The 14,659-nt window shown below is 50.6% G+C and overlaps 1 protein-coding gene across 1 annotated transcript; it reads right to left on the bottom strand.

Moving 5' to 3' along the window:
- Positions 1-9,883: 9,883 nt before the first annotated feature.
- On the bottom strand, positions 9,884-14,156 carry LOC102964204 (paraneoplastic antigen Ma6E). Its single transcript, XM_042973984.1, has 3 exons — positions 14,064-14,156; positions 13,780-13,939; positions 9,884-13,107 (listed from the first exon to the last, which is right to left on the bottom strand). Exons 1-3 carry the CDS (start codon positions 14,154-14,156, stop codon positions 11,228-11,230), a joined length of 2,133 nt encoding a protein of 710 aa, XP_042829918.1. The 3' UTR covers positions 9,884-11,227.
- Positions 14,157-14,659: the final 503 nt, after the last annotated feature.

Here is a 14,659-nt window from a genome sequence, read left to right as displayed (position 1 = left end):
ATATATATATATATATATATATATAATTATTTTTAAATGTTTATTTTGAGGGAGAAAGTGTGTGCATGAGTGGGGAAGGGGCACGGAGGAGAGAAAGGATCACAAACAGGCTCTGTGCTGTCAGTGTGGAGCCCAATGTAGGGCTTGAACCCATGAACTGTGAGATCATGACTTGAGCCTAGATCAAGAGCTGGACACTTAACTGACTGAGCCACCAAGGTGCCCCAAAACTTTTTTTTAAATAGTAAAAACAAAAACACATGAAAAAAACCTTCAGTTTAAAGCCATTGGAGCACTACTGAACTGATCGAGATTCAAAGGGCCAAAATGTAGGAGAGGAGAACCATGGAAAGGTGAACTGACATTTTGCTGCTTTTCTTCCCACTGGGGGCATTTGCCAATTCTGTGTACAGTGCAAGAGGCTGAGAATACAGGTGTCACCCAGGTAGATGACAACAGTAGAGAACCATAAAACCAAGAGACATTTCAGTAGTCTCACATGGCTAGAGAGACAAAATTGGAGACTTAAAATGCCAAGATTGTTTTTTAAGTTTTTATTTAAATTCCAGTTAATATACTGTGTGATATTAGTTTCAGGTGTAGACTATAGTGATTCAACACTTTCATACATCACCCAGTGATATCACAAGTGCACTCTTTTATCCTCATCACCTACTTCACCCATCCCTCACCCACTTCCTCTCTGGTGGAGTCTTTTTCTGGGGCGTCTGGGTGGCTCAGTCAGTTGAGTGTCCGACTTCGACTCAGGTCATGATCTCATGGTTTGTGAGTTCAAGCCCCGTGCCAGGCTCTGTGCCAAATGCTGAGAACCTGGAGCCTGGAGCCTTCTTCAGATTCTGCATCTCCCTCACTTTCTGCTCTTCCCCTGCTCATGTTTTTTCTCTCAAAAATAAATAAACATTAAAAAAATTTTTTAAAGAAGGAGTCTGTTTCTTGGTTTGCCTCCCTCTCTCTTTTTTTCCCTTAGCTTTTTTGTTTCTTAAGTTTTACATATGAATGAAATTATATGGTATTTGTCTTCATCAGACTGACTTATTTCACTTAGCATAATACACTCTAGCTCCATCCATTTCATTGCAAATGGCAAGATTTCATTCTTTTTTTGATGGCTGAGTAGTATTCCATTGTGTATATATACCACATCTTCTTTATCCATTCATCAGTTGATGGGCATTTGGGCTCTTTCCATAATTTGGTTATTGCAGATAAAGTTGCTATAAACATTGGGGTGCATGTGTCCCTTCAAATTAGTATTTTTGTATTCTTTTTTTAATACCTAGTAGTGCAATTGCTGCATCATAGGGTTAAGAAAAAAAAAGCCAAGATTGCAAAGAGAAGGTAGAGGCAGGGGACTGAGTATGTCACACCGCAGGATTTCCCCTCAAGACCTATGCTGAATTTTCAAGTTATGTGCAGTAAGAAGCTAAGTAGCTAAGAAGAAAGCCATTCTAAGACAGTACTTTACTGTGTCTCATGGTACGAAAAAGAAGGCATTCATTATTGGAACAGAAGTAAAACTGTCTTATCTACAGACATTTCTATGTACAAAATCTCAGAATTTACCAAGAAAGCTTTTAGAAGTAATAAGTGAATTTAATCACAAGAAGGGAGGGACTGCAAAGGGGAATGAGGAAGCTTTGTGAGGATAGAAATGTTTATTATCTTGATTGTGATGATGGCTTCATTGGTGTATACATATGTCAACATTAATCAAATTGTGCACTTTAAATATGTGCATGTCAAAAACACCTGAATAAAGTAATTTAAATTAAAAGATTAGGTGAAAAAAAAGATAGGTTTGACACATTGAAAAATCAGAGGATTCAATGTCTGAAGGCCCTGAAGAGGTTAGAAAATGATCACAGGAGATCTGTGCTCAGAGAGTGGGATGCTTGAATCATTGATTCTCAAGGAAATACTTACAGGAGATGACAAAGCCTGGGATGTGTCAGTGGGAGACAGTGGCTGAGATCAAGGTCACTTTTGTGCCCATTGCATGTTGTGTTCTTTTTTTCAGAGCATGACCTCCCTCACCTTTTGTCTGGCCAACTCCTACTCTTTCTTCAGGTTTCGCCATTTATGTTCTTTCACCAAGGGCACCTCACCTGACACCCTGCCCCCATCTAACTTAGGTCCCTCTCTAACACAATTTTGTAGTACTTACCCTTACTAAGCACTTAACACAATAATTATGTATGTGTTTGTGCAATTCCTTAAGCAATTAAATGTTCTGTGACATCAGGGACCGTGATTGGTTTTGTTAACCATTGTATCCCTAGCACCAGGAGCAAGGTAGGGCAGACCATAGCTATTCAGTATTTATTGAATATGTAACAGAATGTTAGAGGGACTGTTGCCTATTTCCACAGGAGTTTTGCCCAAATCTGAGGCTATGAGGTGCTAAATCCCTGCACAGTCTCTAGTCTCAGTGGAAACACAACACAATGCTTGTTATGTAAATTAGCCTAACATGGCCTATGTGCATTGGCTTCTAGGTTTTTTATTTCTTCACTGCAGGCTGAGACCTGTCAGTTCAAAAGCCCATTGGTGCAAAAGTCTAATTTTTACACAATTAATTGTTTTAAAAATGGTCCAAACAAGCAGATTTTTGCCAGTTAGGGTCTGTCTTCTTTGTATATTCCAGGACACCTTACCCTACATCTGCTATCCATTGATAAAATGAAGGCTGGTGGTTATAAAGACCCCAAACTACTGCTGTTCTTCAGAATTGTCTGATTCCAAAGATGTTTCCCCATCACCAAGACACTTATGCACCCTGTCTGATCCTCTCTCTCTTGGAAGTTACCTTGTTCTCCTCCTTTTCTGGATGGTGGCCCCCTAGTCTACCCATAAGCCTCCGGATGGTCTCATGCTATGAAGGGTGTGCAACCTTGTCCAAGTGCAGCCCAGTAAAGTTTGTTGTGTGACTGCCTTTCTTGGTCATATATTTTTCCTGATCAGCCCCCAAATCCCTCAAACACCCTACAGTGTTGAATTTACTAAAAGATGGCAAAACCACTTCAGTAAGCACCATCATATCAAGGCTAATTAAGAGAAGATCAGATATTTCCAAGTTATTTTAAATGGAATTTGTAGGAGGAAAGTGTGTGTTGTTTTTCCCCCCTACTTTCTCCATGAAAGAGAGGAAGGGGTTCTCTCTACCCCTTCCCAATCATTTGTGTCAGTTTTGACCCTCCAGAAAGCCAAGATGGAATTATAAGTGCAAAGGATTTATTGATAAAGATAAAGGGGAGAGGGCACAGGAGAGGTCAGGAAGACCTTCAGATTACAGTGAAGGTCTCACGTGTGGAAGAAAAGGGAGATGGAAAAAGGATTGGAAGAAAGAGCCTCATACTGTGGTGCTACTTTGAAAAATCCTTGGCCAGCCCAACTGGGCAATCTGGTACAAAGTTGGCCCATAGAGAGTTCCACATTGAGCAGAAATTACTCCAGTAGTCCTGCTGTGGTAAGTCATTGACTGGGAGCTGCCTGGGAATAGCATGGCCTCTGCTCAAATGCTGCAGTGAATCTTGAAAATGTTGCACCTTGATGCAGTCATCTTAATGTACTCCTCTCTTAAAGTGATATCTAGGTAGTGAACTTCCACAGCTACCACAGTCCACCCCTTGTGCCACACACACCCACTACTCCATTTGTTTAGGGAGAAGTTTCTACATTATTCCCATGGGCCTCTCTTCCTGAGGGTAAACTTAGAAGACAGAAGTTGGTGGGACAAAGTAAAACCCCATTGATACATTTGGTCTTGTAGCTGCAATAGGTACTCATTATTTCCCTCCTCCACTATCCATTCTAGGTTTTTCTCACTATCACCTATCATTTCTTCAGTCTTGGTGATGTTCCTTCATCTCTGAGGGGTTTGAGTACCTGGTATCCATACTCTTCTCACACCAGAATTGCTACACTTGGCCATTCATGGTCGTAATTAGGCAAGGGAATACAAAGAGTCAACCAAGGAGACCACCTGGGTTCCCCACATATTCCGCTATGCCCCCATTGTAACAGCAGTTCTACCCCTTCCTTGATAGGTGTCAATTACCACTGCCAAAAATAGTGACTTTTCCTGACTACTGGTCTCTAGACACAGAAAACAAAAAATACCCAGGCAGCAGCCATATCTATAAACACAACAGGACTCTGGTTGTGTCACCTAGTATGAGTGCACTTTCTTTAGGGGCCATAACCTCTACCTCTGCACAGTCCAGAGCTTGGAATATGTGAAGGTCCACCCCTGAGTAGGTCACTGGGAAAGATGGAAAGTGAGGCCACTATAGTTTCCACCCCTTGGTTTCCAGACCCATGTATTCTTCCCACTGGGGACACAGTAGTACATGGAAGTCTTAGATTCAGTGCATATATTGCATCTTGGAGGATGGTACTCCATCCTTAGAGAGTATTACCTCTAAGCTTGTGCTTCAGCTGCACCTTCAGCAGGACATTCTGATATTCTACCAAGCTAGCAGCTTCCGGGTGATGTAGTGGGTGATACCAGAGGATCCCATGCCCGTGGGCCCACTCACACACCTTTTTCTTTCTGAAGTATATCCCTTGGTAGTATACTATCTTGTGTGGTATTATGGGCCTGAAGATCATGCACTCTGAAAGCACCTGGATAGTGATGCTGGCTGAAGTTCTGCCAGCAGGAAAGGCAAACCCATTATCAGAATAGGTTAAAATTCTTGTAAGAAAGAACCAATGTTCCTTCCAAGATATAAGGGACAAACATGTAGTAAACATGGAGGAATGGTGCCATATTGGGGTCTCAACATTGGTCTCTGTTGCTGGAAGATTGGACATTCAGAGCCAGCAGTGGCAATATAGGCCTTGATAAGTAGGATTACATGATGTTGGACTCATGAGCAGTCTCCATCTGTCCTACTGCAGCCACTCCATTTATGTGCCCATTGTGTCCATTCCAGGCTGGATGATGATGAAGGGTGGCTAACATCAACTTGAAAAGTCTTTTTTTTTTCCCCAACTGGCTGCTAAGTTCCTCTTTAAGTGTTGTCTTCTGGTGAGCATTAGTATGTAATATAAAATTCTTCTCTCTCCATGCCCACTCTCATATGTATAGCCATAGGCCTCTATGCCAGACCTCCTTGTCTCCAATCTTCCAATTCTTCCAGGACCTGAGCTAGGCCATTGGCCACTGCTCAGGTGCCTGTATATAGTCTCATCCTGGGCTATTTCTACAAAAAGGATGATGTACTTCTGTTTTACCTCCACTCATTGGGAAGATCTTCCTTCTCCATTTTCTTTCAGGGGCATCTCTGGTTATATGTAGAATGCAGAAACCATTTGCTTTCAACTGGTACCCAAATACCAAGCCAATACGGGATCATATGGCCATAGGTGTGAGCTGAGATAAAGGCTATCTTGTAACTGTGATGGATAATATGAGTATCTGAGCTACTGCTCACAGAACTTACTACACCTCCTTTCCTGCCCAGGTTGTATTCCAGACATACCATTTCATCCTACAGTTAATTGCTGATGGGCCATCTGATCTTGACTTTATGAGTCTGATAGGTCCCAGTTCATAATAGGAAGTTCCAGACGCACAGTCATTTGGAGCCCCATAGTCAAGCATTCGGTCTCTACCAAGGCCCAGAAACACATCAGATGCTGTTTCTAGAAAGGTGTATGGCATAACCTTGTTCCAGAACCCCAGGTGTTGGGGTGGTGATTCTCCTACACAGGCAGGCCTTGAACTCTATACTGCATCTGTGTCCCCTGCTGATACCTCTGACACCATGGGGTCGGCCAAATGAGATGGTTCAAGTGACTGCTTGCACTGCAGCCAGGACCTGCTGTAGATTAATCTCCTGCACCTTGCCTTTCTCAAAGATCTCAGACTTCTGTGTCACCTGATATATGGACAAGAGCAATAACCCTGGGGTGGAGTTTTTTTTTTAATTTTTAATGTTTATTTATTTTTGAGAGAGAGAGAGAGAGAGAGAGAGAGAGAGAGAGAGAGAGAGAGAATGAGAATGAGTGGGGTAGGGCAGAGAGAAAAGAGAGGGAAACACAGAACTCAAAGCAGGCTCCTGGCTCCATGCTGTCAGCACAGAGCCTGACACAGGGCTGGAACTCATGAACTGTGAGCTCATAACCTGAGCTGAAGTCAGATGCTTTACTGAATGAGCCACACAGATGCCCCTGGAGGTGGAATGTTTTGTCCCTAGAACCCAAAGAGGCCTACCAGGTACATTACTTCTTTCTTTTTGGTGGAGGATTCAAGACATGATTTGTCTTTTACTTTGGAGGAGGCATCCTGGCATGCCCCTGACTACTGGACTCCTAAAAACTTCATTGAATTGGTTACTTTCAGAATCTTTGCAGGGTTTATCTCCCACCCTCTGGAACACATTATGTCTTACGGAAGCCTTTTATTCATCCTCTCCAATCAGTATAATGGTGTCAGTGTAATGGATATGGGTGATGTAGTGATGTTCTATAGGCTGTTAAGTTGATCCACATCTCTGACTATATTATGAGAGGATAGGTATGACATAGGGTAGTAGAGGTAAAATAGTCATAGAACAAATTATAAATTAAAGACCTTTGTGTGTACACATAATTAAGAACTGCTTCTTATCCTCTTTGCTTGATTGCTTGGGATAGAAAGGAATGCATTTGTTAGGTCAATGGCCATATACCTTATGGCCTTATTTTTTTAAAACAAAAGTGTAAATAAATTTATTTTATTTAAATTAAAAACTTTTAATTTAAAGTGTATAAGTCACTCCATAAATGTTGACATATGGGTCTTAAAATATTCATTGGTAAAAGGTTTTAGTTATGTCCTTTTGCTTTCCAGAATTAAAATAAAGCTACTACTCCACAACTATTTTGTAGAAACAGCTGTAACATTAAGACAAACAACAAGAACAAAAATCTCAACCACTATCACCGCCACCACAAGACCCACTAACATATTCCTACCAGAGGTGGAGACACACCCTACTTTCATGAGATCAAGAGTGGCCTTAATATCTGCTTTTATACTTCGTTGTTTTAGTACCTAAGGCCTTAGGTACTGCTTGGGCAATGTTATCACATCCAGCACACAGCATCTATAACTGGGACTACTACTTGGTGAAGTTTCGGGTAGTAAGTATAGAGTATTCAGACTGGCAAATGGAGATACGATGGGTACAACCACCTCTGTATCCTTCAGATCTTTAAGATATGAAGGGTCTAATCTCCACCATGCCTCCTGTAACATTGTTTGTAATTCACTTTCTTGGCTCTGTGTGTGTGTGTGTGGGGGTGCAGTTGCCTAGAATTTGACATGGATTTTAACAATGTTATGGTTTCCAAGAGACAGATAGACCCCCACCTAAAATTTCCTTTGGATGTTGAGACTAATGACAAAACACACATACCAAGAGGCCAAAAAAAAAAAAAAAGGTTCATTACTTACATAATTGAGGATTCTGAAGAGGGAAAGATCTCTCAAGCAGTTGCAAAATGGCTTGTGAAAGCAAGGAAGTGACTGGGGCCAGGGTGAGCATTCCCATATGTAGGCAGGGGCATGATTGTTTCCAATCTCTCTCTGGTGCCAAAGGAGGGAGCACCCAGGCTTTCTTACAAGGTTGCCCAGATATGAAGCACAGGGTGAAGAGGGAAACATCTGAAAAGGAAAGGCTAGTTTCTAGGGGGAATAAAGGCTGGGAGCAGTGCCCCTTCCTGCACTGCTTCTGCTTTGGGAAATGGAGGTTCTTAGAACTTGAAAGATAAGCCTCAAAATGGCCTGAACTGTGTCTGTCTTAAGTCAGGGAGAGATTATTCTAGAAAACATAAAAATGCAATAAGGCTGAAAGGCAGCACTTATGGAAATGGAGATGACATTAAGACCTCTCAGCTGCTTGGTACCAATGTTAACAGAAACTACTTGCTTTAGTGTGAATGCATCAAGAAGATTCCATGAAAATAAAGACAACAGGAGAGTCACTCATGAAGTCCCCTCAAGTATAACAACTGAGCCTTAATTACATGATACAGACGGTCCATTGGAGCAAGAATAGATTTCTAAATAGAATAGAAGCGTTGGAGCACCATTACAAATATCAGGGAGGCAGGAAGTAAGATAAGATAGGATTGTTTAGGAGACACTTGGAGAATCATTCAGCCTTAGCTGACCCCTCCCTCACATCCAGTCTGACTGCCACAGCAACTCTCCCACTAGGCTCATCAAGGAAGGCCATGGCAGTTAAGAACTATCTATGAAATGGAAACTGTATAGTGAATGAAAGGAGCACAAATCCCAAACATAAGAAGCCTAGCTCTGTAACTCTATGACCACTACAATCCCTTAATTTTTCTTGTAACTCAGTTTCTACTGATTAAAAAAGAAAGGCCCACATGATCTCAGGACCTAGGAAAGGTAAGGCTCCACGGCTCTGCAGGATCACCTTGCCCACCCCCATCACCCTTCCTCGCCCAACTCTTGGGAATTAAGCTGCCTTTCCACAGAACCCCAGAGCCCTGCCCAGGCAGATCTGCCCAGGAGGTTCCCTCATGGGTGGAGGATCCGCTGCCCTCCCCGTATGTCCACAGCCCCTGCCCCTGGGCAGCTCTGAAGATCAGTGGCCAGTGGCCAGAAACGACCGAGAGGCCGGGACACCCTGCCAAACAGGCGGGGCCCACAGGAGCCCCGTTCAGCTCCTTAAGGGCACCCAGCTTGCTCTCTCTTTCTTGCCTCCGCCTGGACTGTGGCGATGGTCCATCCACACGTGGTCAGAAGGGCTGCTTCAACCCCAAGGTCAATGGCACCACCAGAGCCCACCGGGCCAGCGGGGCAAGTGGGCAGCGAGAGCCCAGGGAGCCTCCCAGACAGCAGGCCTAGCCCATTTGTGATCCTCGCGCACCATCTAGCGGCCCGAATCAGCACGGCAGCAAGAAAAGCTACACTGAGGCCGTTCTCGCCCAGGGCAGCCATTTCGCTCTGTGGGCTGTCGCATTTTCCGATGGGCAAAGTTACCCAAGCTTCCAGTTTCAGGAAATGGCGGTGCGCGCAGGCGCACACCAGCTTCACCGCGCTGGGCCCAGTGCGCAGGCGCACAGAAGACGATGTCACGCTCCAATAAGCGCACGCGAGCAGACGCGCGCCAGTTAGGAGCACACGCGGGAAGCCAGACTTGTGTCCCGGCTGCCCAGACTCCTGGAGGAGTGCTGGAATCTCTACCATTTTTCTTCCCAATCCAGAATCTCCTTGTTTTCCAAACATATCGTGAAGACTCTAGAATATTAATTGCAGAGACTGAGTTGATGACAATAAAACCAGGAGCTATTAAATATATATCTCTGCTGGGTCTCCTGGGTGTCTCAGTTGGTTAAGCATCTGCTCAGGTCATGATCCTAAAGTTCCTGAGCTGAGCTCTGCCTTGGGCTCTGTGCTGACAGCTCAGAGCTTGGAGCCTGCTTTGGATTCTGTGCCTCCATCCCTGCCCCTACCCCACTCACACACTCTGTCTCTCTCTCTCTCTCGAAATATATATATATATATATATATATTTTTTTTTTTTTCCTTCTTTCAGTGTCTTGCCTAGTTATCTCCATAGCGTTCAGTGTATGCTCAGGACATTAAATGAGCTGCTGCCAGCACACACCAGACTCCTATTGATGGACAAAATTTAGCTTACTCAGTTCCCGTACAGAATCCATAATCCACTGTTCGCTGTGTGGTGACAAATTTTACACATGAGGCACCCCATACCCTATCTTGGACCATGCTTCCACCATACCTCACTACCAACTCGGGATACCAGGCCACTGTTGACCCCACTCCTATACCAGTAGGCCCTTCCTTCAATTGCCCACAGCAGAGGCCAGACTCAGCTGAAACATTCAATGCACTTTATTGAAGACATTTACTGAAACCATTGAAGAGAGGTAATGACAACATAGAGAAGAATGTCTAATGGCCACTACAGCCCACAGGTCATGGCTCCCCTCCTCTTCGGGTCCAAAACAAGGTGCCTCTGCTTGCCCCAACATGATGGCATCCACCCATAGTCTCCCCTCCTGAGGGCCCCACAGTCTCTGGCCAGGATGATGGATGCTAGCCAGGGCACCCTCCCCTCTTGCTGACATGCTGGGGCCTGGTCCTGCCCTATTGCCTACACAGGACAGTCACAGGACACTGGAAAACTCAGCAGGGGACACTTGGACAAGCCGAAGAAACTGAGTCACAAGTAACAAGAGAGTGGTACATCAGAGCACAGTTCCGGGGAGACTCTCACAGGCCACCTCTGTCCTTGGTCCAGTTCCTCCTTCCTGAGGTCGCGGGGTGAGCACCAGCCATGCCTTCTTCTGTCCTTCCTGCCAGCTCCTGGGACTGGGCTTCGACAGGTCTCCGGGGTGGGGTGGGGGCAGCTGCTCAGATAAGAACACACACACATCTCCACAAGAACAAGCAGCAGTTGGCCTAAACCTACACCGAGGAAGCAGAGGCTGAGCTCACGACACCACACGACAGCGAGCAGAGCCTGGGCTCGCACTGAAGCTTGTGGCACGCACCCGTGCTGAGAGGAGGCTGCTGCGTTAGGCCAGGACACCCACTGCAGGCTCCTGCACACCTCAAGGCTCTGCACGGGAATGGTAACTAGGGTGTGTGTAGGGGGAGCTGGGGGGTGCCACTTGACACGGGGGTCACTAAGGGGCCTACAGAGACACAAGTGGGCTTCCCAGAGCGTGGAGCGACATGCTCCAGGAGTCAGTGAACGAGGGTCCCCCTCTTGGGCGGCCCGAGGGGCCGGCACCCTTGAGACGGCCCCTAACATCTCCCAGGCCAGTGTGGGTGGCACACATTTTCAGGTGCCCCTCACCTAGGCTAGGGCCAGCCACTCAGGGGTGCTTCCCAGGCTGGCTGCCTGGACTGGCAGGGTTTCGGGCTGGGGCTGGGGCTCGGGCTGGGGCTGGGGCGGAGCTGCCATGGGAGGGGGCACCTCTCCCTGCCCCACTCTGCATCAAGTATGGTCATCCTGGTCCGTTGGAAGGGCTGATGGTGGTGGCCATGGGGTCACCAAGGCCTGGTGGTGCCTTGGGAAGATGGGGTCCTGGGAATTTGGGCTGGGTGGGTTGTTGCCTCCATGTGGGGAGAGGCTGCTGCCCTGGCGTGGCCTCCCCCTGCCTCCAGAGCGCTGCTGCCTGAGAGGAGAGGGGGCCCCTGGGCCTTCTGAGCCTATTTGCCCGAGGAGGACTTGGGGGGCCTCACCTCCCCAGCCCCGTCCTCGTTTCCCGACTCCCCTGGGATGGGCTTGGGCCCCTCCTCCAGGGGCTCCCCAGCCTCCTGGTCTCCTGCCTGGGCGAGGCCCTCCGGCTCACAGCCAGGACCTCCCGGGCCCTCCCTGGAAGCGCTGCCCATCTGGGCAGGGGTGGGGCCCCCAGGGGCCTCTGAGGGCTTTGCCTGATCTAGGCCCGCAGAGGCGGGAGCATTTCCATCTTCCTGCGTGGCAGGGAAGATCTTGGGGGCCTCCTCAGGGACGAGGGCTGCCCTGGCGGCATCATGGGCTTCAGGAGCAGCCGTATCAGCTTCGGCACTGCCAGGAACTGCCTCACTGGCCCCCAGGTTGGCCAGGGCAGCCTGGGAAGCATCTTCCCTGGCTGGGGAGGCTTCGGCAACCTCTCCACTGGCCCGGGCAGCGGCCAGGCCTCCGGTGCCCACACGGGCCCCCTCTCCCACTTGCAAGTGCTCACTCCTAGCTGCGGTGGCCTCCCACGCCTCGGTCTCCTGAATGAGCCGCAGCATCCCCAGGAAGCCAGGTGGTCTCCTGTCCAGCCGCATCCTCCTCAGCTTGTTCTCGAGCATCTCGTTGGGGCGGGCCCGCATCAGCACCTGCCGGGTGCGTAACTGGTCCGCAAGGCTGGGATGGATGGCCCCCTTCTCCACGGCCGACTGCAGCAGGCCTTCCAGGCGAATCACATAGACAAAGAGAGTCTCCTGGGGCCGCTGGCCACAGGTCAGGAACTTCAGCCGTGCCGTCGTGGGGGTGTCCTTCCTCCCAAACACCTGGACCAGCGTGGCCAGGCAATCCTGTGCAGGGACGTCAGGGTTTTCTGCCAGGAGGCCGCACACCAGATCCAGTGCGGGGCCACCCAAGCTCTCCATCAGCCTCCTCCTCCTCTCCCTTTCTGTGATGTGGCACCACAGGTACAGCATGTCACTGGCGTGATCCAGCCAGCTCTCAAAGGACTCTTCTTCTCGGTGTGGCTCTTCCATTCCAGGAAAGGTTCTCAGTTCCATAGAGGCCCTGTTTTCCAGCACAGGCTGCCAGGCCGGGCTCCAAGGCTGGGTCCAGGATCTTCCCGCACCTATGGCTCCTGCCGCACCCACAGCTCCTTCCTCCCCTGGAGGTCCCGCCTCACCTGCAGCTCCTGCCACACTCACAGATCCGAACAAACCTGCAACTCCTGTGTCCCCAGCGGCTCCCTCCTCATCTGACTCTCCTGCTTCCTCTTCAGGCCCTGCCTGGCCCACAGTGGCTGCCCTGCCTCCAGTTCCTTCCTCGCCTCCAGCTCCTGCCTCACCTCCTGCCTCGCCTCCAGCTCCTGCCCCGCCTCCAGCTCCTGCCCCGCCTCCAGCCGCTGCCCCGCCTCCAGCCGCTGCCTCCCCTCCAGTTCCTTCCTCACCTCCAGCTCCTGCTTCACCTCCTGCCTGGCCTCCAGCTTCTGCCTTGTCTCCTTCCTCACCTCCAGCTGCTGCCCAGCCTCCAGACGCTGCCCCGCCTCCAGCTGCTGCCTCGCCTCCAGTTCCTTCCTCACCTCCAGCTCCTGCCTCACCTCCTGCCTCGCCTCCAGCTTTTGCCTTGCCTCCTTCCTCACCACCAGCTGCAGCCCCGCCTCCAGACGCTGCCCCGCCTCCAGCTTCTTCCTGGCTTCCACCTCCTGCCCCGCCTCCAGCCGCTGCCCCGCCTCCATCTCCTTCCTCGCCTCTAGCTCCTGCCCCGCCTCCAGCTGCTGCCCCGCCTCCAGCTCCTTCCTGGCTTCCACCTCCTGCCCCGCCTCCAGCCGCTGCCCCGCCTCCATCTCCTTCCTCGCCTCTAGCTCCTGCCCCGCCTCCAGCTGCTGCCCCGCCTCCAGCTCCTGCCCCGCCTCCAGCTGCTGCCCCGCCTCCAGCTCCTTCCTGGCTTCTACCTCCTGCCCCGCCTCCAGCCGCTGCCCCGCCTCCATCTCCTTCCTCGCCTCTAGCTCCTGCCCCGCCTCCAGCTGCTGCCCCGCCTCCAGCTCCTGCCCCGCCTCCAGCCGCTGCCCCGCCTCCAGCTCCTGCCCCGCCTCCAGACGCTGCCCCGCCTCCAGTTCCTTCCTCACCTCCAGCTCCTGCCTCACCTCCTGCCTGGCCTCCAGCTTTTGCCTTGCCTCCTTCCTCACCACCAGCTGCAGCCCCGCCTCCAGCCGCTGCCCCGCCTCCAGCCCCTTCCTTGCCTCCAGCTCCTGCCCCATCCCCAGCTCCTGCCTCGCCTGCCAGGGCAACCCCTGCTCGCCTCTGGGTCTGTGCAAGGAAATTGAGTGTATCCTCTGACTCTGATTCCGGGGCCTGGGGCAGAAAGACCACAGTCCAGGGTCCTCCCATGCCTGGTATTTGTCGGGGGATCACACTTCGGTTTAAATACTGAGCCATCTCCACCAAGGCGACCTTGGATCTGAACTCCTTTTTGAATACCTTGTCCAGCACTCGTTATCTTCCCAGGGGCTGGAGGGCAGCCTGCGCGGCCTCCTGGAATTCCTGGTCCTCACAGTCGTGGGGAATGCCCAGGATGAGCGGCGAGCGCTGCTCATCCACGCCCATCCACCTGCACCAGCCAGGAAGCATTGCCAGTGCCATCGCGGATACCTGCGGGGGAGGGGCGCGATCGCACAGGGGCGCGCAGACTGTCACAGGCTCTGCAGTGGAGGCCTGTGGGTGCAAAGGGGAGAGAGGGACACTGGTGCCAGACAGCCCACCGCACCGCCCCCCACAGCGACCTGGATCTCCTCCCTGGCCAGTTCACGTCTTCCAGGCCACGACTCAGAACCCCCACCATGCAGCCCTTCACCTCTGCAAGGAGAAGGTCCCCTTTCGCCTTGTCCGACACCCCTGCTGGGGCCACTGCAGCCGGAGCCCCTCCCACCATCGTCTGCAACCCCGCAGCGGCCGGGAGCCCTCCCTTCCTGATCCCCACAGCCAGGAGCCCTCCCATCCTCTGTTTCTTAGGGCTGGACCCAGGGCACCCCTGCTCTGCCTGGGCGACCTAGACATGGGTCCCGCCCTCTCCCACCAGCACCTGCCCCTCTGCAACTGGAGCCGCCCTCCGCAGTCAGGAGCTCTTCCCACCCCTCCCTCCAGCGCCGGCTGGGTTCCGCCTCCTGCCCCCACTGCCTGCCTTGGCAGAGATCCAGCCCTTACCCGAGGCGCTCGGTACTTCCAGGGTCCCGTTGGAGCAAAGCCCCTGGTCTCCGGCTCACTTTCTCTGACTCTGCAGGCGCTGCCTGGCAGAGACACGCCGCCTGCGGGCTGCAGGGCGACTCTGGAGGCCACCTCAAAGCCCTGGAGCGAGAGGATCACAAGAATGCACCTCAGCTTCACTGCCCAGGACTGCACAGTCCAGCAGGTCTCCCAAGTCCTCGGTACTAAGGC

Source organism: Panthera tigris, chromosome X (assembly GCF_018350195.1).
Source record: "Panthera tigris isolate Pti1 chromosome X, P.tigris_Pti1_mat1.1, whole genome shotgun sequence".
Lineage (NCBI taxonomy): Eukaryota > Metazoa > Chordata > Mammalia > Carnivora > Felidae > Panthera > Panthera tigris.
The sequence above is the reverse complement of the archived record's forward strand: the minus strand, read 5'-3'. Positions and strand labels throughout refer to the sequence as shown.